The sequence below is a fragment of the Natator depressus genome, chromosome 1 (genome assembly GCF_965152275.1).
Source record: "Natator depressus isolate rNatDep1 chromosome 1, rNatDep2.hap1, whole genome shotgun sequence".
Lineage (NCBI taxonomy): Eukaryota > Metazoa > Chordata > Testudines > Cheloniidae > Natator > Natator depressus.
The window spans coordinates 334,828,237-334,849,256 of record NC_134234.1 but is presented as its reverse complement, the minus strand read 5'-3'; the positions used below and the strand labels follow the sequence as shown (position 1 = coordinate 334,849,256).

Below are 21,020 nucleotides of genomic sequence, written 5' to 3'. Positions count from 1 at the left end.
GCTAAATACTTAGCTGACTGATACAACTGGGGTTGAATTTAATGGCAATATACCCCTAACTAGGTCCTTCGGAAGGGCCAGATTGTGGCTGGCTGGTCTGCAAGTGTGCGTGATAGGGTGGAGAGCATAAGTCACCCCTATGCTCCTGCATAGTGGTTGAGTGCAGTCCCTGTATTTCCTAGAGCAAAGAACTCCAAAGAGGACAATGAGGTCTGGGGAGATGCCAAGGTTCTACTCCTGTGCACCAGCTAACAGGACTGGTTGTGCACACATTGAGAAGGAAAAGGCCGTAGCAACTCACATGGTGCATTGCTAAGCATAGGTGAGCTTCTCTCTGAGCCAGAATTCCACCTGAGCTGCCCAGAAGTCTTTCTGGCTCCACACTGACCCCAGCCTGCCAGATGTGCCTGTATGATTCAGTGAAGACCACAGCTGGGCAATACAAAAAGAGATGAAATTCAGTGTCCAGAAGAGCAAGGCAATGCATGTTAAAAGGAACAATTTTAATTCTTATAGAACCATAGGAGCTTCTCGATTAACTGTAACCACTGAGGAAAAATATATTGGTATCATTGTGGGCTGCTCTAGGAAAACAACCACTCAATGTGCAGCAGTATCCAAAGATGTCAAATTGTATTATGGAAAGGATGAAGAAAAATCCTTACAATATTGCAATGCCATTACCATGCTTTTGTTTTGAATATCCCGTACGCCTCTGGTCATCCCATCGCAGAAAGTATATTGCAAAAAACAACAGGCCTCAGAGGAGAGCAATGAAAATTATTAGAGGCAATGAAAATCTTCTGTATGAAAAGAGATTAAAAAGATTAGGACTACTTAAAGTAAGGCAGAAAAAAAAGAGGTGACTTGGTAAAGGGGTGTGTGTGTGTGTGTGTGTGTGTGTGTGTGTAATGATGATAATGAATAGAATCATAGAATACCAGGGTTGGAAGGGACCTCAGGAGGTCATCTAGTCCAACCCCCTGCTCAAAGCAGGACCAATCCCCACTTTTTGCCCCAGATCCCAAATGGATTGAACTCAAGGATTGTACTCAAAACCCTGGGTTTAGCAGGCTAATGCTCAAACCACTGAGCTCTCCCTCTGAAGGTAGATCAAATTTAACCATTGTCGTAATACAAGAGCCAAAGCGACACCCAACAAAAAGAAAAGGCAACAAATTTAAACTGATAAAGCTTTTTGTACAAAGCATAATTAATGTGACCCTTGCTACCACAAGGTGTTATTGAGGCCAAGAGTTTAGCAGGATTCAAAAAGGATTATTGATATAAATTTATGTTAAGAATACAGCAGCTGTAGCAGACCAGGTAGAAATCTGAGATCTTCCATCATGCTTTATGATGGCAAGGGTTCCTACATTTTTCTCTGTGGACTGCCTTTTAAGGCCGAGGATTGCTTGTGAGCCAGATGCCCTCTCATTTGTGATTCCACAGCGTACCTATGACAGTTACATCAGTTGCTGACATGGAAAACTACTTTTAGGAAAGCATGTAATGTCTTTCAATGTCATGTTAGGAAAGCGTAGGCTGTCTTGCAATGTCTGGAAATGAGGAGACAGCATCATGTGACCAGTGGCCTCTCTGCAGACAAGTGTTCACAGGCCATAGTTTGGGAACCTCGGCTTCGGAATATCAACGGAAGTTAGAAAAAAAAAACTTCTGATTGTTTTTCTCCATTGTGTAGGTTTAAGTGGTTGTTTGAAACCGCTGGTAGTGGACACCTTAGAAGGCAAGGTGATAAACTAGGTGGACCATTGGTGTGGTCCAGTATAACAGTCCCTATGTTTTTTGGTTTTCGGGTTTTACACAGAGGGCGGGAGGGGGGAAAAAAAAAAACCTAGTTAAAAATTCCAAAATTCAGTGAATGGTTGGATGCTGGAATAAATCCAGGCCAGATGGATTTAGAAGGTGGAGAGCAGGTGTAGTAGTATAGTGATAAATTTATATATACACCACTTGTGTGGAGGTGATAGCCATGAGATGAATTGTGATAAATCATCCACCTTAGCCAAGCCTCCCTGCCTTCTGCTCACCAATCCATTTCCCCTGAAATTTATTTCCAACCCAAGAACAGCTTCAAGCAGACCCTTTTTTTTAAAATCACATCTACCTGCCAAGTACCAGCCTCCCAAATCTGGTACTTCCCACTTAAAAATTACCACTGCCCAAAGCCTAGAATGGGAAGATTCGGTCCTGAATCAGTGGTACTTCTGTAACATCACAGTGTCACAGATTTAGGATCCAATAGCTGGTGCAGAGATAGAAGGTGGGAGTTTTTTGCCATTGCAAAATGGGCCCAGTGCTTGGCTCTAGCCCTAGAGGAAGCTGCAGGGTTGGAATTTAAAATAGCAATATAATTTTATGGATAGAAAAACTACACCTGGATAATGTAACAGTCAGAAACTCACACTAATTAAAAATCTTTTGTATTGCTCTCCACCATGATGTATTTCCTGTTTATTACATGCTTGTGCATATTCTCGCATGGGACATCAGCTCCACATATGGGGCGTGCATGATCTTTGCCTTTAAAATGTTATAATCTCTGTAAACACTAACCAATTTTCCCTTCGGTATATCTTACAGAGAGACTGCCACAGAGTTAGCTGGAACATTACCAAGGTAAGCAAGCTGTTCTAAACTAATCTGTATATCTGCTTCTGGTAGCTGCTGAAAGAAGCACAGCCTCTTGAGCCAGAGCATCATTCTTTCATGTAGAAACCTGTCAGGGTGTGGGGAGGCAACATGGGTATATGGAGAAAACCAGCATTTTGATTTGTTTGCCGTACCCAGTAAAATGGCTGTAAAGAGCTGTGCCCCCCGCCCCCCGCAAAACGGATCATTTTAAATCAACATGTTTAAACTGCTTTGAGGCTCAGCTCAGTTGGCTACCACCTGAAGAAACGGATCCCAGATTTGGTTTCCTGCCACGTTCAAACTGTGTATGTTGTAGGTGATTTTGATGTTGCCTTGTATTTTATCAGTAAGGGAAAAGTTGGTTGTGAAGATCCAAATGTTCTTTCATTGGGAAAGCAGAAGAACCATACAGATCCGATCTTCCAACCTTTCAAAGAATGGGTGAGAGAAGACTACCTCCTTGTGGTCAGAGGAGACAAATATAAGGCTGTAATCATGGAGATGAAAATTATTCAAACAACTGAAAAAATATGGGGTGTCATTACATTCTGAATATCAAGGAACAATGCATGTGTTCCTTTTGCATCTCATTTCACCCCAGCTTCTTTATTATTGAATTGCGTGGGGGTTTTTTAACAAGCTTAGTTATTTTTCGGTGAATATTATATTGTAGTTTGACATTATATTCATAATGAAAATGTGTAAAATGCAAACCATGAAATCCTCTTTGCAATTATAAAATCATTTTTTTAACAACATGGTGGTAAAGATATTTGACACATCAGCTATGTCTCATTCTAAGGCAGCTAAAAAAAACTGCTTAACTTTTTTGGAGGGTCATGTGAGATCCAAATGTTTGTTCATTGGACAAGCAGGAGAACCACATTTGTTTATGGTGAGAACCATGGCTTGACTTAATTCCAACATATAGTAACAAAGTGTATTTTTTCCTTCATTTGACGGATATTTTTCTTTGGTTGTTTTCCAGGAATGTTTGCAGGTACACACAACCTAGCTTGAATATAGCTAGGTCTTTCAGCTATCATTCTCTTTTTGGGTTTTCTGTCCTTTATTATCTTCAAATGTGCAATGAAATATGTTGTTGCAATTTAACAAGGCATCTGAAATTCTGTTTATTCTCTGGCTAATGATCTGTGTGGTACATGACACTTAGGGATTTTTATTCTTTGTAGTCATAAAGGAATGCTTACAATTCTGCATCTGGGAAAAATGAAAATAGAGATTCAACAGCAGCTGACTAGTTAATCCTTGCTTGAAGACATTGGTATTTACTATGTTTCATAATCATTTAGTTGTGTCATTTTCCTTAGTTTTAAGGGTAGAGTATGTCCAATCTGATTGCACTGCATGTCATTAACTTAACTTTGACTTGGCATCAGTTGACAATATGAAGTGAAAATATGAAATCTTTGTACAGCAGAAGTGAATTCTACCCTGGTAGTTTTAAATGCTTTGAAGTTAAAATGAGAAATCTACACTAGGAGCTTGAGTAAGCATCCAGTTTCTATCTCACTGCTAATGGAAACCTAACTGTGTGTTTGAATTCTTGCCACAGCTGAAATTAAAGTCTGGTGGTAATATGTCACAAGTAGAAATTAGATTATATGAGCAATGTGCATGAGGCATTGTAATTGTATTATAAATATTAAAGCCAATGATCTTGTCTAGATTAAAACAAATGTTTACAGCTGTGTGAGTCTTGGCATTCTTCTTCTAATCTTCAAGCTTTTTTCTGGTGTGACCTGTCGTTGCTTTTGTTTCAGTAGTAGACTTCTTTGATTTACTCTTTATTGATTAGTTTTTGATATATTCTTTGTTCAAACTGCAAATGAATACTTTTGATATTAACGATTCATAAATTTAGAACCTAATCCAAGAATTTTTTTCTTCTGTCAATGCTGATTTTCTTCCCAAAATGATTCATTTCAATAGACACAATTTTAGGTATTGGGATTTTAAAAATATAAAAGAAATAACTGTTCTTTTGTAGATACTGTGCTATCCACACATTTGCCTAATGAGACAAACAAACAAAAAAGGCCACTCCGCCGCAGTTCAGAATATTAAAACTTACTTATGTAACTAAACAGAGAAAAGTCATTATGTTTACAAATAGTCATAAGCATATACGTGGTATAAATTGTTCAAATCCTTTCCTTCATTAGTAAATTGGCCCAAAAGAATCTCTTCTTTAACCCTTCCGAGCGTATGGAAGTGTGTATATGTGTATGCTATGTATTTGTCTACTCATCTGAAGGATGTCAGCATTTTCAGGGTTAATGGTGCCTCCAGGGGTTTTCTGGCTTTGTCAACATACTAAAAATAAATATTCTTTCCAAATTTGTGCACAGATTAATTGGATTATATATAAAAAAGTGCATGCTCCAATTTCCCAGAAAAGAGTTAATAAATTAGGAAACATGTTTTCTTTCTCTCCTGTCCTAATTAAGAGACTCATAAGTGTGTGTTCAAAAAGTAAAGGTAAGAAAAGAATCCCTGTTAAAACACAGGAGGGTGGATTGTTTGGTTTTTTTTCATGTTGGCATCAGCCATCAAATGCTGTTGAGCATTTTCTGAATAATCATTTTAAATAGGAAGACACGTTTTCTTCTGATTTACTTAGCCAAAAGATTCACCAACAGATTTCATAAGTGCTTAGGGTCAAGATGGAGAAAAATTGAAAAACTAAGTTTTGTAAACTTCTGTTACAAGGAAATTTAATGGATAATTTTGTGTTTGTAGAAAGATATAAATTAGAAACAAATACATGATGGGATTAACTGCAAGAACTTGATAGCTAGGTTTTATACTATGTGTCTTTTTCTTTACTGCCTTATTTCTGTTGATATGTTTAGATAATACAGAATAGAGAGAGAATTGATTTTAAACTTAAAATGCAATAGATTCAACTTCATTATTTTATATATATATATAATATATAAAAAAGCCCATGGATTTTTGTTTTTCGAAGAAAGGTTTTCTATGTATAACAGCACATCAAAGAAAAGATCTTCATAAGGAAAACTTCATAATATTGTTAGGTTGTTCATTGCATGACCTATTTAGAGTACTCAGATTATTCTTGTTGTAGACTACATAATTAAATTTTAAATGGAACATGATAAAGAAATTATACTGGTGGTCTCCGGAGACTTGAATACCCTATTTGGCTCTTTACAAGAGTGTAGCAAAGGCATATTTTAAAATTTAATAAAGGTCTGGCCTCATTTTTTTCCTCTTAGATTTTCTAGAGCTGCTGTGCCAATCCTGTTCCAAAGCTACTTTTGCAGATCTATACTATCTACATGTTACCTGAAATAACAGATCAAAATATAGTTCTTAAAAGCATGTTTATCTTGACTTGAGAAATCCGTTATTTAAGCATGATACAGCATAGCTGATCAATCAAACTAGTCTCATAAAACCTACAGTGCCTGAATTGGTACCTGTAGAAAATTGGGCTTCATCTTGTTTTGGTAACATTTGTGTTGTCCTTAGAACTTATCAAGCAAAAGAGGCAGAGTATTATTTTGGAGCAACAGGCATTTTGCAATGTAGACTGCCTATTCTCAGAGCATAAATTGCACTCCATGAGGGGGTCAAAGAGACAAGACAACACAGCCAAGGAACAAATAAGAATACTTGGCTTCCACATCTAAGGAGCTGTTTTCGTCTCTAGGGTAAATAAAACATGTTTCCTAACCTTCCATGATTTTTTATATATATATTTAAAGAGACATAATCTGTATAAAATCCTATATTTTAAATATTTATCTCTTTACTATTATACTAATAACAGCTTAGGTTTTTACTTCTAAAAGAAAATTTAAGATCTTATTAACTTGCTATGTTTTGTGCTGCTGGCTTAATTTTGCGTTTCATTCATCAGTACTTGGGAGAATGAAGTGAACCGGTCACTTCCTGTAGTAACCCAGGGCTCTTGTTTGCATTTCCAGAACTCCAGGGAAATGTGTAAAATGCCTGTGTAAATGAAAGTAAGAATAGATCCAAGAGCTGTTGTTGAAATTTGATCAAAATTTGAGTAAGGTTTTTTTTATTACACTATGTTAGTAATTGGCCTCTTCAAAAAATAAATAAACAAATAAATAAAAAAAGAAAGAAGAAGAAAAGGAAAAGAAGATGTGTGGGGGGGAAGCAAAACAAACATCTGCATTAAAAATATAATAGATGTTAAAATACAAAGCACCTAAAGAAGACAGGGACCTACAGTATTAAAATAAAGGCTAATAGTCTGTATTTGAGTTCTGTGACTGTATGTGTGTTTAAACAATATATATATATATATGTGATCAGCTAAAATCAAGGTTTACAGTACATTATGACTTTGAATTTCTTGGCATGCATTTGGGATTTGTGTGTAAAATTTCCAAAGGTGCACAAGTCCCATTTTCAAAAGAGACTGGCTCATTTAGGTACAAAGTCTCACTGAGAACCAATGGGACATAGGCTACTAAGTGCCTAAGTCACTTTGACAGTGGAATCTAGGCTCTGAAGTATGCTTCAGCTGAAGTTGGCTTTTGAAAATTTTACACACAACTTCACTTTTATTGAAATATAATACAGTTAGGCTTTTATCTAAAGGGAAAAATAAAATTGACAACCCACCATATGACAGGCAAAGTGAAATCTCTTGATTGCTAACTGACAGCCATTTTTATGATACCATTGTGTTATGGAATGATCTGTCTTCCAAGGAGCTAAGTATACAAGACTTTGAAACATTGCTGCCTTGACAGACATAATCCAAGTAATTGCTTGTAAATTCTGGGTGAATTATAAAATCTGTGTGGTTATTTCAAATTAGTTAATAAAACATCCATGAAGATTTTAATGAAAATATCATCATAAAAAGGAACATTTGTAATAGTAGTAGCAGAGAGTTGATTAAAGGCCTCCTTGAGATTCATATTGCCTCGCTTCCATTAATCCATACAAAACCCGGGTTATAGGATCATCTTCATTGCTTGTCACTCCAATTGTGCCACCATGCCCTCCGTTAACAATCAGTGAAAAAATTTAAAACAGCATCAAGTTCAACCTTCTTTTCTTTAAATTCAAGAACGTCCACAACTCTGACCTTCTTTGCCATTCATGTCTCTTATCGAGACACCCAGTGCTCTGCCAGTGGTACCAGTCTTGAACACCCATTGTCCGCTTCTTCCATATATATCTCTCTGCTTTCTTCTACTCTGCCTTTACCCATGAAACCCTGTATAGAAGTTGTCCCACCAGTTATTGGGCTCAATACAGTAATTACTGGTGTAATTCAGGAGCTTGGACTAGATGCTCATGATGCCTTTAAAATCCATTAATTAGTTACAGTTTCCTTTTCCTCCTGCAAATCCCTTCTCAAGATGCCCTTCCACTCTGATAGGGCAACTATGATCTCTCGGTTGGGTGGCAGTTGGGAATAGCTGATACTGATGATTATTTTTATTTCAAATTATTTGGATCCTTTCAGTTGTTCCCATATTAGTCTCTGTGAAAACATGATCTTATTGTTTACCTCGTCCTCCTTCCCCACTATCTTCCTACTGTTTGCTTATGCTCTCTTTTTCTGTGTTGTTTCAAACCACCTTTTCAATTTTAGGATGCTCAATCTGTGACACATTATAAAGGCAGGGTTTTCAGAGGGAAGGTGCTCTGCACTTTCTGAAAATCCGATCCTTTTAAGACCTCTCAAATTGGGCATACAAAAATGGAGACTTCCAAAATCACTAATCACTTTTGGAAATCTTGTCCCTAATCTTTCAGTGCCTAAGTTCCGCATTTGTGAATGGATACTTCCTTTGTCTTGTTTAGTTAGCTTTAGGGAAGAGACTGTCTATTACTGTGGATCTAAATGGCACAACGAAGCCATGATTTTGGGGGGGGTCTCCAGGCACTACTATAATACAAATAATAAATAGTAAGTTGTTTGCTATGGCAGAACACTTAAGTTGATTTATTTGAAATGTACTGTGCTTTTGAACAAATTATACCAAAGTTATCAGTTAATCTTCTGAAATTTTTCAAGTAAAGCTCCAACAACCTTAATAAGAAGGTTGAATATTTGTTTGTTCAGGTACATACTGAAACAATTTTATCTGCATTCAAAACTATTTTTTCAGATGATGTTAGTCATGAATTTATGTGGTCTATGAAATTCATCATTTGTGTAATGAAAACAGGCAATTTTCCATGGAGGAAAAATAGTATTCTTCATAATCCCTAATGTTGTGTAGGATCTGATTAATTTCTGAAGAGGTATTTTTAAAACCTACGAAGGAAACTGTTCGCAGATTAAAATAAAAAGGACAGAGGGTGATTTACTATCCAGGTAAATTTTCTAGTCATCGTTCCAGGTAAAATTTTCAAAAGTGCCAAAGTTATTTAGTGCCAGATTTAGATGCCTAAAGATGCAAATAGGCCCTTTGGTGATCTTGAAAATTCCACTGGCATCTAACTCCCCTAAATACATTTTAAAATCTGACACTTAGCCTCCCAACTTACTTGAAAATTTTACCTTCCATCTTCAAAAGTCCTCTGACCAACAGCCTAGGTGTTCTGATGGTCATTGGCAGGTGGTGAAAGTAGTTGTTGATTCAAATGATGGGTAATTTGATAGAGTAACCGTCCCCCTTACTTGAATGAATTTGGTTTTGCATCATCTCCAAGAGTCTGGTAGGTTTTATCCACATTTTACACTTAGGGAGCCAGAGTTACATTCATTTTTATTCATCTATCCCAGTCTCCTAGGTACCTTTTTAAACTTATGTTTAAAACTATAGCAATCCAAAGATGTCCAGTGCTTTGTGTGGCAGAAATGAAAAGAACTCAGCTGATTCACATTCCTGAGGGTGAATCCCAAGATGATGATTGTATTTGTACAATGCCTAAAGAGTGTGAAGTACTTTATAGAACACATTAAATACATTGTCCTTTTTTCTAGGAGGCCTCATAGCCGAATTTTAAGGCAAAGCACTATGAATGTGAACGCTAAAAACCAGGGAGAGAAGAAAAGAGAATATTTGTGAGGATTAAAATAGTAAGACTGAGTGGTTACTTATGTACGCTTCTTAATGGTACCACTTTTACTTGTCTTACTACTTTGTTAATGTAAATGTACACTGGGCTACGGAGAACTTTTAATGGACATGGGATTAATATTTCTTGGCTTAGCACAACAAGGGAGCCTTTTTGAAAAGGCTGAATGATGAGAGGGAAGGAGGCCTAGCAGAGTGGGATTTGGAAAGTCATTTCATGCGTAGGAAACAGCATAGAAGATGATGTGGAAAGTGAAGGGTCAATCCTTGCTCTCTCCAACTAGACCCCCATTCAGCAGAGATCAATAGAAATACTCATGTGCTTAAAGTTAGATACATGCTTAAGCACTTTGCTGAATCAGGGCCCTAGTGCTCAAGCTCACCCAGAATAGTATCCTTTAGAAACTTGGTGCTGATGATGGGGCTTGTGTGAGTAATTTTTGGGAATAATTTCAGACCTAGATATAGATTTGGAAACTAAATAATAAGGTGAATATCTGAGGTTGGCGCAGGAAAGAAAGCTAGCAATTTAGGTCAAGGAGATGATTCGTTAGTATGATCGTGTAGAGAACCTTTCATTTCTGATCTATCCCTGATAAGAGTTTATACCAAGTGATGTCTATTTGACAACCTATTTGAAATGAGTTGGTGACATCAGTCCATTTATTTACATTTGCATCACCTAACAATGGTCAGCGTAGACCAAGAGTAAGGCATGTTGATGGACAAAGTGAAGAAGTTTGCATTGCCGCTCCTTGTGTAGTAGATAAACATGAGACTTCAATCTAGCCTCTTTTCTCAGCAGTGCTTTTGCTCATTTTAATGTACACAAATCAACTTTATTTATAAAGTCTAATAATTAGAGAAGCAATGTAACAATTATTTTAATTCGAAAAGATCCTGCTATGAATTATGTACAAGTCTTTAAGAATTCTAAATAAAATATTTAAAAGATCAAAAGTGTAATACTTCTCCCCAGTGTTCAAGGTTAACAGCTTATATTTCATCTACATTATATTAAAAACATTTTTATTGGAGTCTATAAATGTTAAACATTTTTAGGAGACAATGATCATAATGGAACTGAATGCAAAACTGTGGACAAAGTTTCAAAGCAAAAATTAGTGATTTTTTTTTGCATGTTTCCGTTTTTGGATGCCAATTTGATATACCTCTTAGCGTCAATGAGAATACTCACATGAGTAAGGGTTGCCAGGATTGAGTCCTAAGGTATCGCCACAAGAGCAAGATAACAAAGAAAATAAGACAAGGTTTTAATAGGGCTAAAACGCACACATGCCAGGCCAGATCTTCAGCTGGTGGGGTAGCACTGGTGGCTGTAATGGTGCAATGCCACTTTAAACCAGTTGAAGGTCTGGCCCATTTTTCCTTAAATTTCCTGTGACTCCCAGTAGGCTTTGCAATAGGTGGCACGCACAGAGTTTCTACCACAGCAAAATGAAAACTTTGCAATTAGATTAGTTGGGCTATCATGGAATATATTTTTCATCCAGACGTTGGAATCTTTACAAAATTAGTGTAGCTTCCTGCTGGGAATATTTATTTGTCAGCACAGGAGTTATGCTGTTTTGATCAGGTCCGAGTTACATTTGTTTTAATTATTCTGAAGTTCATGGGAGTATGCTGAGGAAGAGGCAAGAGACATGGAGGGGAAGGGCTCATATCTCATATCAGAACAAAGACTTTGCCACCCAACATTTACTCTGGCCTCCGCTCAACATTCCCTTCTTGAGATTTAGAAGGAGAGAGAGAAATAAAAGACGATCTGCACTTTTAGATCTCAAAACTGCAAACACTGACATGCTTAACGGACGTCTGTTACTACTCCTGGCGGTAAGATTAAGCATGTGCATGAATGCTTGCAGCATTAATTAGTAGTCAGACCTTTCTTTCAAGGGACACCTCTTTCGAGTCAGGATAGTAAAGTAATATACACATATAAAAACTAAATATTGGGCCACATTTGATTTGGCAGTGTCCTTTGAAAAGATACGGACTGGGATTTTTTTTTAAATGTCTGACTAAAATTTAGGCTCCCGCGTCTGTACTGAAACCCCCCCAAAAAGGGGTTTGATTTTTAAAAGCTCTGAGCACCAGCAGCTTCAACTGAAGTCAGTGGCCGTTGCAAGCGTTCAGCGCCTCTGAATCCCAGGCCATTAACTTAGGTGACTGCTGGGGGGACTTTCAATGGCACAAATGTGAGTTAAGGGCCCAACTGCCAGTTGCACTTTTGAGAATCCCTCAGCAGGTTTGGATCCAGGAGCCTGACTTTAAGCATCCGTTTTTTAAAAATCTTGGTTGATGAAATTGGCTGCTATCACAGGCAGGTGCTTACGCCAGCAGTGACTTTTTTTGTCTCACTCAATGCTGAGTTTCGTTTCAGGATCACATGATATGAGGGACCAGAAGTTTTGCTGCTAGGAAGTTTTATTTAACAGCAATGAAATATTAGTATTCATGTCATGAATAATTGAGTCCCCAGATGTTCTCATTCTGTATCAATGACTGTGGACACTAGATAGACTGGTTTCAGAGTAGCAGCTATGTTAGTTGGTGTCAGCAAAAAGTACGAGGGGTACTTGTGGCACCTTAGAGAATAACAAATTTATTAGAGCATAAGCTTTCGTGAGTTACAGCTCACTTCAACAGATGCATGCAGTGGAAAATACAGTGCGGAGATTTTAAAAACACAGAGAACATGAAACAATGGGTGTTACCACACACACTGTAAGGAGAGTGATCAGGTAAGGTGAGCTATTACCAGCAGGAGAATGGAGGGTGGGGGGAACGTTTTGTAGTGATAATCAAGGTGGGCCATTTCCATCCGCAAAAAGAAAAGGACTACTTGTGGCACCTTAAAGACTAACTAACAAATTTATTTTAGCATTGATTATCACTACAAAAGGTTGCCCCCACCTCCCCCCCGCTCTCCTGCTGGTAATAGCTCACCTTACCTGATCACTCTCTTTACAGTGTGTATGGTAACACCCATTGTTTCATGTTCTCTGTGTACATAAAATCTCCCCACTGTATTTTCCACCTCATGCATCCGATGAATTGAGCTGTAGCTCATGAAAGCTTACGCTCAAATATCTTGACTCTAAGGTGCCACAAGTACTCCTTTTCTTTTTACTAGATAGACTATGACAGCATGAATTGGTTTTGGGGGTGTTTTTTTTTTTAACCTGTAAAGCGGCTGTGGGTTTTTAACTGGTTACTAGGAACTGACGTTGCAGGCAGAGCAGCTGTAAAAAGGGCCTTTTCATTTTCATGCAGAATAAGTAAAATAAAAATGACAGAAATAGCCTTTCTTCTACCTGCTCCCACCCAAACTGAAATAGCAGAGGTGTCTTTGATGTAACCATTGAATTTGTAGAGGCGCTCAAGAGAAAAAGATACTGCTGGTTAACACTGAATAACCAGAATGTAGTAATAAAAATAATTGCCTTAGCAAAAGGCCACCTGCTGACTTTCTTGGGGTTTATGTCCAAAATATTGATTTTAAAAAATAGCACAGAAGGGAAGGTTTTGACCCTTAGAAGTATATGATAAAATGCAGGGAAATAATTTTGTATTTGCTTTAATAATAAGTGAAACAATACACACTAACACATCTAAGCCTACTAATCCTGGTCCTTACCACTAGGGAGTGAAATAGTTAAAGAATTACTTGTACGGCACCTAATGTGCTGTGAATGCAGCATATATGCCTGGATTGCTAAATTGTTAAATCACACTGAATAATTTCTCTACTAATAGAATAGCGACCACACCTTCCATCGCAAGGAACCATGGCTCTGTACAAAACGCAGCCAGTCCAGGGGGGATGGTACCTCATGCAATAGGGTCATAGCATGCCACCTAAACTGCAGAAATGGAGGGGAAATGTGGATTTGTGCTCGAGTCAAAGAAAGTTCATATGCAGTTGTCATCCTACTGGCTGAATAAAAATAAAATCAATAAATAAGTCTCTCTTATCACTAACCTCGCCTATTCAGATCTATTTTCGGAGACACTCTTGAGTTCTTGCTTTACAGTTCTGTCTTGTGAATCTGGTCAACGTTGCCAAAGCGTATGTGAAATCAGTGTGAAGGACAGTTGCTGAGACTTTTAATCAGCATTTTAAGGCTCAGGTCGTCTTAGTTAAAGAAGCCAAGGAATGATGAAGCTCTTACTTAAATGTTTCAGTGTTGATATTTTCCGTCTATTATAGTATGGAAACTGTCTAAGGAAGCTCAACAGTTATATGATTTGAGCAAAAAGCAAATATGCCCCCCAAAGGAATAATAGACATGCAGAAGTGGGAGAGGAAATTCTGTAATAAAAAGGCCTTTAGTCAAACAGCAGTTATGCATCTGTCTTCTCAAAAATTGAGAGGCAGAGAAGATTGCTGTGGTTTAAAGCTGACATTGATTAGCTCTAAGTTCTGCATAAACTCGGCTTATGATTCCATTCTCTCTCCAGTGTCTCAACTTTATAGAACCATCATAAGCCTGTAATGATGTGTCTGAAAAGGGAGTGAGGTTGGCAGATGGGAAAGTTTCAATGGGAGGCAGGAGGAAGCATACTTCGGGGACTGCGTAAGTTTAACTCGTGTACATTGCAACTGCTTCCAGTGGTCCTAAACAGCTATCGGAAGTGAATGAGAGAATTGGCTTCTACTTTGTCATTGCTGTGCCTTGGGAATGATTGACTTCCTTTTGTGGCTCTATCTGTTAATGTAACATAAACGGAGAGTAATTTCACATCATGAACCTGTTGCCTGATGCCAGGAACATAACTACCGTCCTTGACATCTGTCTAGTTGAAAAATCAGAACTCAGGCAGATGTTGAGAATATGGCAGTCAAATCTGGATGGCTTTTTGGATACATGTGTTATAATTTGGGTATTATGTAAATTACATTTTATTATAGCATACTGGCAAATTTGCAGGGTGTTAGTAACAGATGTTTCACTGTATGAAATATGTGGCAGGAGCTCTAGGTGTACAGAGGAACATACAGCAAGAACAGTTGCCAAACAGCATAAGAACAGTGGTCCATGTGATGCAGCATTCTGTCTTCTGTGGGGTCCAGTACCTGCTATCTTAGAAGATGGTACATGAAACCCTGCAGTAGGCAGTTATGGAATAACCTGTCCACAGGGCAAGCTTCTTCCAAACCCCCATTAGTTGGAAGATGATGTATATTCTGCAACATAAGGGTTTATATACCTTCCAAACCCCCTGGTGGTCTATTAATCCTTACAGTTGTAACTTTGGGTGGTGGTGTTTATCAGTATGTCCAATCCTTTATTTATTTTTTTTTAATCCAGTTTTCAGTGGTATCCTTAGAAATGAGCTCTACAGGATAATTATGTGCAACATTTTTTTCTTTTATAGGATTCAAGTCTGCTGCTTTTTCCATTTCCTGGAATGTCCCCTTGTTCTTGTATTACGAGAGAGAGAGTAGCGGAGGGACCTTTTCAAATAGTTTGGCTAGACATCAGAATACTGTATGGACTCCGACAAAATAAGAACAAACCCAAAACTCAATTCTCACCTAAGCAAAACCACTAAATGGGGCTGGAGAAATTCCCTTTAATTCTTTAATTCAGATCTCGAAGTGTCAAAATACAGTAAGAAGCTAATTTCAAGGGGTGGATCATGTGGTTTAATCTATTTGTTGTGGGTTAACAAACTAATCTTCAAAATTTCAATGTAAATTGAGTAACTTATTCAGACTGGAGCGTTCAGGGGCTGGTCTATACTATAGAATTCTGTTGACATAGGTATGTTAGTCAGGGATGGGAAGAGATGTGCTCTCTGGCTGATGTAGCTGTGCCAACAGAGGTGCCTAGTGTAGACACAGTTACATCTAGAAAGCTGCGTTTTTACTGGTATAGCTTGTTTCAGTTGTGGGGTGTGATTTTACTATACTAGTACAAAGCACAGCTGTGCTCGTATAGCTGCCTCCAAACGAGGAGTCCGTTGCCGATATAGCATACCGATATTCCTGTATTGGTAAAGCGTTTCTGGTGTAGACGTGACCTGAGTCGTGCCCTCTGCTTTTCCTGTTGTCCCATTCTTTTGACAAGGAACTAGTCTTGAAGCAGTGGAGGTAGTTTAAAATGTTGGTGTTTATATGTTAATGGTGACACAGGGAAACACAGTATTGTGACATCCAAACCTAGTGTCATTTGCAGAGTAAAAATCCTAACAAAGTAACGCACATTCAGGCCATATTAGCTTCAGCTCTAGAGTTTCTGTGTGGCAGCAAGTGAGGCTAGCAACATCCTGCACAGGCTGTCCCTGCACTTGATGTGGTCCAGGGGTATTCCCAAGCTGGTGGGGCATGCCTCTACTATTACACCATGGGTCTGCTGCACATACCTCTGGTAAGGTTTTTAGTTAAGCAAACAGAATTGTTCTGCTGAATTATATATGTAATGGGCTAAGGCAGACTTAAGGGTGTTCTTTAGAGTCAGAAGATGGCTGGGAGTCTGATGTACTTTTAGACCATTTTAATTAGTACACACTAAGAAAACAGTATTTTGCCTATCCTCCTTTCTCCTAGCAATGGCACTGTGACCCCCTGCTTTTATTGCATTAACCACACCTCAGGAGTCTGCTGGAAATTTGTTGTATTTATTTATTGAGGGGGTTGGCATTTCTGGTTCTGCTGTGGTAGAGGCTCTGGACTGGAACAAATGTAAAATAATGATAGAAAAAGAACATACAAACACCTCTGAACTTTGCAGTTCTGATGAGGTTCTGAATTTCACCACCATATTTACTCCTAAAGTGAGCTGATCAAAAATGTGATCAGAATCTCCCAGAGTTTCCATGGAGTATAGATTTGGATTTGATGTGTGGGCTGGGTCCAATTCTTTGTGTTAAAAATCAAATTGTAACTCAATATCTACAACCTTCAAGAAGCTCAATTTTTTGATGATTTCTAGAAATTGGCAATGATTCTTGGTGCTTCTGAATACATTCACCTGTCCCTGTCTGCTACTAGGGTCACACACGGTAAACTTTACATATTTGTATGTAAACGTGTCATTGACTGAGCATTGATCCTTGCAAGAAGCATTGTCCAGAAATGCAGAAGGCCCGTACTGAAACAAAAATGAAATAAAAAGACAATCCAGAATAGATATCCACATTTATCTTTTTGATAGCACAAAAGAAGAAAAAAGAAACATTGAACTTCTTAAGGACAGGGAAACCTTTATCCTGTTTTTCTGCTAGACTTTATACTAGTTTTTGTTTTGTTTTGTTTTGTTACTCTCAACACTGTGTGGCGCTTTTAAAGTGTTTGTTTTTATTTCTAAAATATAGAACTACAGTAATGTCCTGAGAATATTTGTGCACCACCCTTCAATATACTTACTCGGACATCAATGTGGAGTCATTTTGCAGTATACGATACATAGAGGAAGACATTTGCCCCGCTTCTAGGGGCTTACGCTCTATATAGCCACAATGGCCTGTGCAACACTATGATGTCATCAATCATTTCTCCCCAGCAGGAGCCAAAGATTTATGATGCACAGCTGCGCCTCATCCCCAAGAACTCTACCATGCAGACTGCCACAGGATCAGTGCTGGTGGCTCCCTTCCCACATACTCACACAGAACTCCGTGGAAAAGTTGGGAGATGCTGTGAAAGCTAACTCTGCACAAATGAATAAACACCACGTAAGCAACCCACGGTCTTGTCCCCAGGGTGTAAAATGTGCTGAGACTGGGAGAGATGAAGAGTAGAGTCCACTGTCTAATTCACTATGGACATCCCCATGCAGACCTTGCTGCATCTGGCAGTCAGACACTACAGTGGTGAATGCTGCACAGTACATTTCAGACACATAATACACCGATTTTTCCATAGGGGATTAGCACTGTTTTCAGATATGTGTGATCGTGTCAAAGGTGATTCGCTCGCTTTCTGCAACATTCTCGTCTCTGATCCATGCAGTGGATTTGAGTGTCTCCTCTTCCTACATGGACAGAGCTCCCACTTCTGTCAGAAGGAAAGCTGTGCTATCGAAGATGGGAGGGTCCGTATTGTTATGGGAGTAGAATTTTCCTCTGAGTCCTTTGTGTTCATAAATTCTACCCTACGTGCTCTCTCAAAACACAGCATCAACAACAAATCTCCTCCTTTACTGGTATTTCCTTGTGAGACATCATTCCCTTGTTTATCAGCTATTCAGTACACATTTTGGGATACTGAAACTCGATAACTGAAATATGATTTTTATAATGAAAAACCCCTGAGGGAAGCATGCAAATATACTGTAGAAAGCTATTGACATATTGTGCTCTATTCCCAGTGAGTGTATTAACATTTTCTAACAGAAAACAATATTAAAAATAAAATAATGCATGAGTGTGAATTCATGGGTCCTGAAGATAACATTGAAGTTATGATTGAAAACTACACACATACATTAATATGGTCCCCAATGATGTATCAAGTTGAGACCTGGCCGTATTATAAAAACCTACCGCTATTGCCTGATCTGGGAGAATGTCTGACTGCTCCCCTGTTCTCAATAAAGTTTGTAACCATTTGAACTACCTACATGGTGAAAGGGGAATTCCACAGCTACAGATTGCACTTGGCTTCTGGTAAAAGGAGCTATTGATGGAGGGGTCCATGCTTGAAGGTTATGTTGTCGCCCATGTAGGAGGAATGCAGGTGTGATTGTGATCTGTAAATTATTTTAGACTCCTTCCAGAGGATTTAAATACATCTAGAATCCATCTAAAGGATTTAAATAAAATGTAATTTAAAGTATGGAATAAAGCTAACCTGCTCACACAGAGGATGCATCAATTAAAAGCATGTAACAAGAAAACAAGCACTGTGATCTATTCAAATAGAACTTCCTATGATAAAACCTGTAATTGCTTTAAACTTTTAAAATCTATATCTCTGCTCTCATCTCATCCTACGCACTCTGATATTCCTTATGTTCCTCACTCTCTTTTCTCAGAATGACTCTCCGTATCCTTCTCCCACTCCCAGCCTTGGTCCTTCTTTCACCCTCTACACTTGGCACAGCCTTCCACTGCCCAAACATCAACCTACCCCTACCTCTCTCTCTCTCCCTCCCACAGCCTCCTTGAGTCTCACTTCTTTCTTCAAACTCCTCTCTGCTGATGTCCCCACCTAAGTCTTCATGTTTCATAGGCCTAAACAAGACCCTAGAGATGAGCATTCCTGAACCTTGGCTCCAGATTCAGAAAAAATGTCAAATAGGTAAAACGCAATGATGCTATGCCCAAGATCTACTGAGATCCATCTTAAGATAATATAAATATCCAATACAAGAATACGTGCAGGAGGTTTGAAGGCTTCTGCATCACCAACCTGCTTTCTAGGCCCTCTTTATTCATTTCAAATATTTTTTTTAATGTAAGAGCTTAATTGACACACATCTTTCAAATGCGTATGCCAACTCGGCTTTGCGGTTGTCAAAAAAATGTTTCCTTTTAGATCATGACCGATTATTACATTAATCTTTTGTAACCTGTGAAAGGAAAATGCTGAAGTAAGATGTTCAAATCTACCACAAGAACTAGGAATGTGTGGCTATGGGAGGGTGACTCTGGACTGTAGCTTCTGCCTTTAATCTCCACTCCTTACTTATCCATTAGGTAACTTGATTCTAGAGATTCTACCTAACCTACCATCCTAGCTGCAGATGGTCTGTCACAATGATAGCAGCTATTACAAAAGAGAGGATGAAGGAAGGTATCAGAGGTGCTTAACAAATTTGTAATGAGACTATCAAACTGTATATTTTATTTGCAGGCAATATGTGAAAATCAAAGTGTTGCTGGTTTGATAAAGAATGAATAAACAGAGTACATGGTACACCAATGGGTGTGTACTTGAGTGATGTGAAATACAGGATTTCCATAGAGGTTGTTTTCTTTTTCACAGAATTTGCCCTCAAAGACTGAACTGGATTGTAATCTTGCACAAATTGAAAAGGCATCTAATGAATAAAAATTACTTAGATTAACAATATAACTCTGTAATTATAGCATTGTGACTGTCACCCTGGAAATAGATGGCACTATAATGGATTTTAGCTGATGGGAGTTTCAAATGTAGTGATGGGAGATTTATAGAAGTGCAGAAAAGATTGAATTGTACATCAGAAGGAAAAAATAAGCATAAATGAAGCCCATATAGTTAGTTCTTTCTCACTGATGAATGTGCTCTTGTTAATATTAATAGATAATTGTGAGAATGTATGTAGAGAATTATATAAAATCATAGAAGATTAGGGTTGGAAGAGACCTCAGGACCTTTAGTCCAACCCCCTGTTCAAAGCAGGACCACCCCCAACTAAATCATCCCAGCCAGAGCTTTGTCAAGCTGGGCCTTAAAAACCTCTAAAGATGGAGATTCCACCATCTCCCTAGGTAACCCATTCCAGTGCTTCACCACCCTCCTAGTGCAATAGTGTTTCCTAATATCCAACCTAGACCTCCCGCACTGCAACTTGAGACCATTGCTCCTTGTTCTGTCATTTGCCACCACTGAGAACAGCTGAGCTCCATCCTCTTTGGAACCCCCTTCAGGTAATTGAAGGCTGCTATCAAATTCCCCCCCTCACTCTCTTCTCTTCTGCAGACTAAATTTAATATTCTGTTTATCCATCTATATAGGTACATTGGTTGCTATTAAAACTGCTCACAGAATTTTTTTTCTCCTGTGAAATTTAAATAAAAATGAAATTGTTTTCATCAAAGTTTTATAAACAGGAATTTTCAACTCCCCGCCCCCCCCAATCAGAAATATTTACCAGAAAACTTCAGCCTGAATACAGATAAATTCAGTTTCCTCATGAGAGTTGTAGTTGCGTGCCTTAGGTCCCCACTCTCTTCATTCTACCTGGCCAGAATACATCTCCCCTCTTGCTGAGCCACTGTGAAGCATTATGGGAGTTGTAATCTATCTGGAGCCCCAAAGGAGAATGAAGGCATGAGGCACTTTAACTACAACTCCTATAAGTCATTTCCAATTGTAAAATGTTCAGTATTAAACCCACACGCAACAAAGTTTTTTGTTTTCAGGAGTTTTGTGGTTCATTTTTTTTGTTTTTTGTTTTTACAAGAAGTCAGAATTTTCTGTGGAAAGCAAACACTGCTTATGAAAAATGTCGTTCAGTCAAAAAATCAACTTCTTCTGAAAAACAGTTGACAGAATTTTTCAACCAGCCCTTCTTGCTGTTAAAAAGCCAACAGTTGCTAACAGTTTACACTACACTTAGG

The 21,020-nt window shown here is 38.3% G+C and overlaps 1 protein-coding gene across 4 annotated transcripts in view; it reads left to right on the top strand.

Moving 5' to 3' along the window:
- CELF2 (CUGBP Elav-like family member 2) overlaps positions 1–21,020 on the top strand; it is a 694,215-nt gene that overhangs the window by 312,270 nt on the left and 360,925 nt on the right. For all 4 annotated transcript variants that reach the window (XM_074942653.1, XM_074942656.1, XM_074942644.1 and 1 more), the window contains one exon: positions 2,605–2,640. Coding sequence is in view for 1 of the 4 variants with exons in the window: in XM_074942644.1 (XP_074798745.1) it covers positions 2,605–2,640 (36 nt within the window). In the remaining 3 variants the exon portion in view is untranslated. The remainder of the gene's footprint in view (positions 1–2,604; positions 2,641–21,020) is intronic.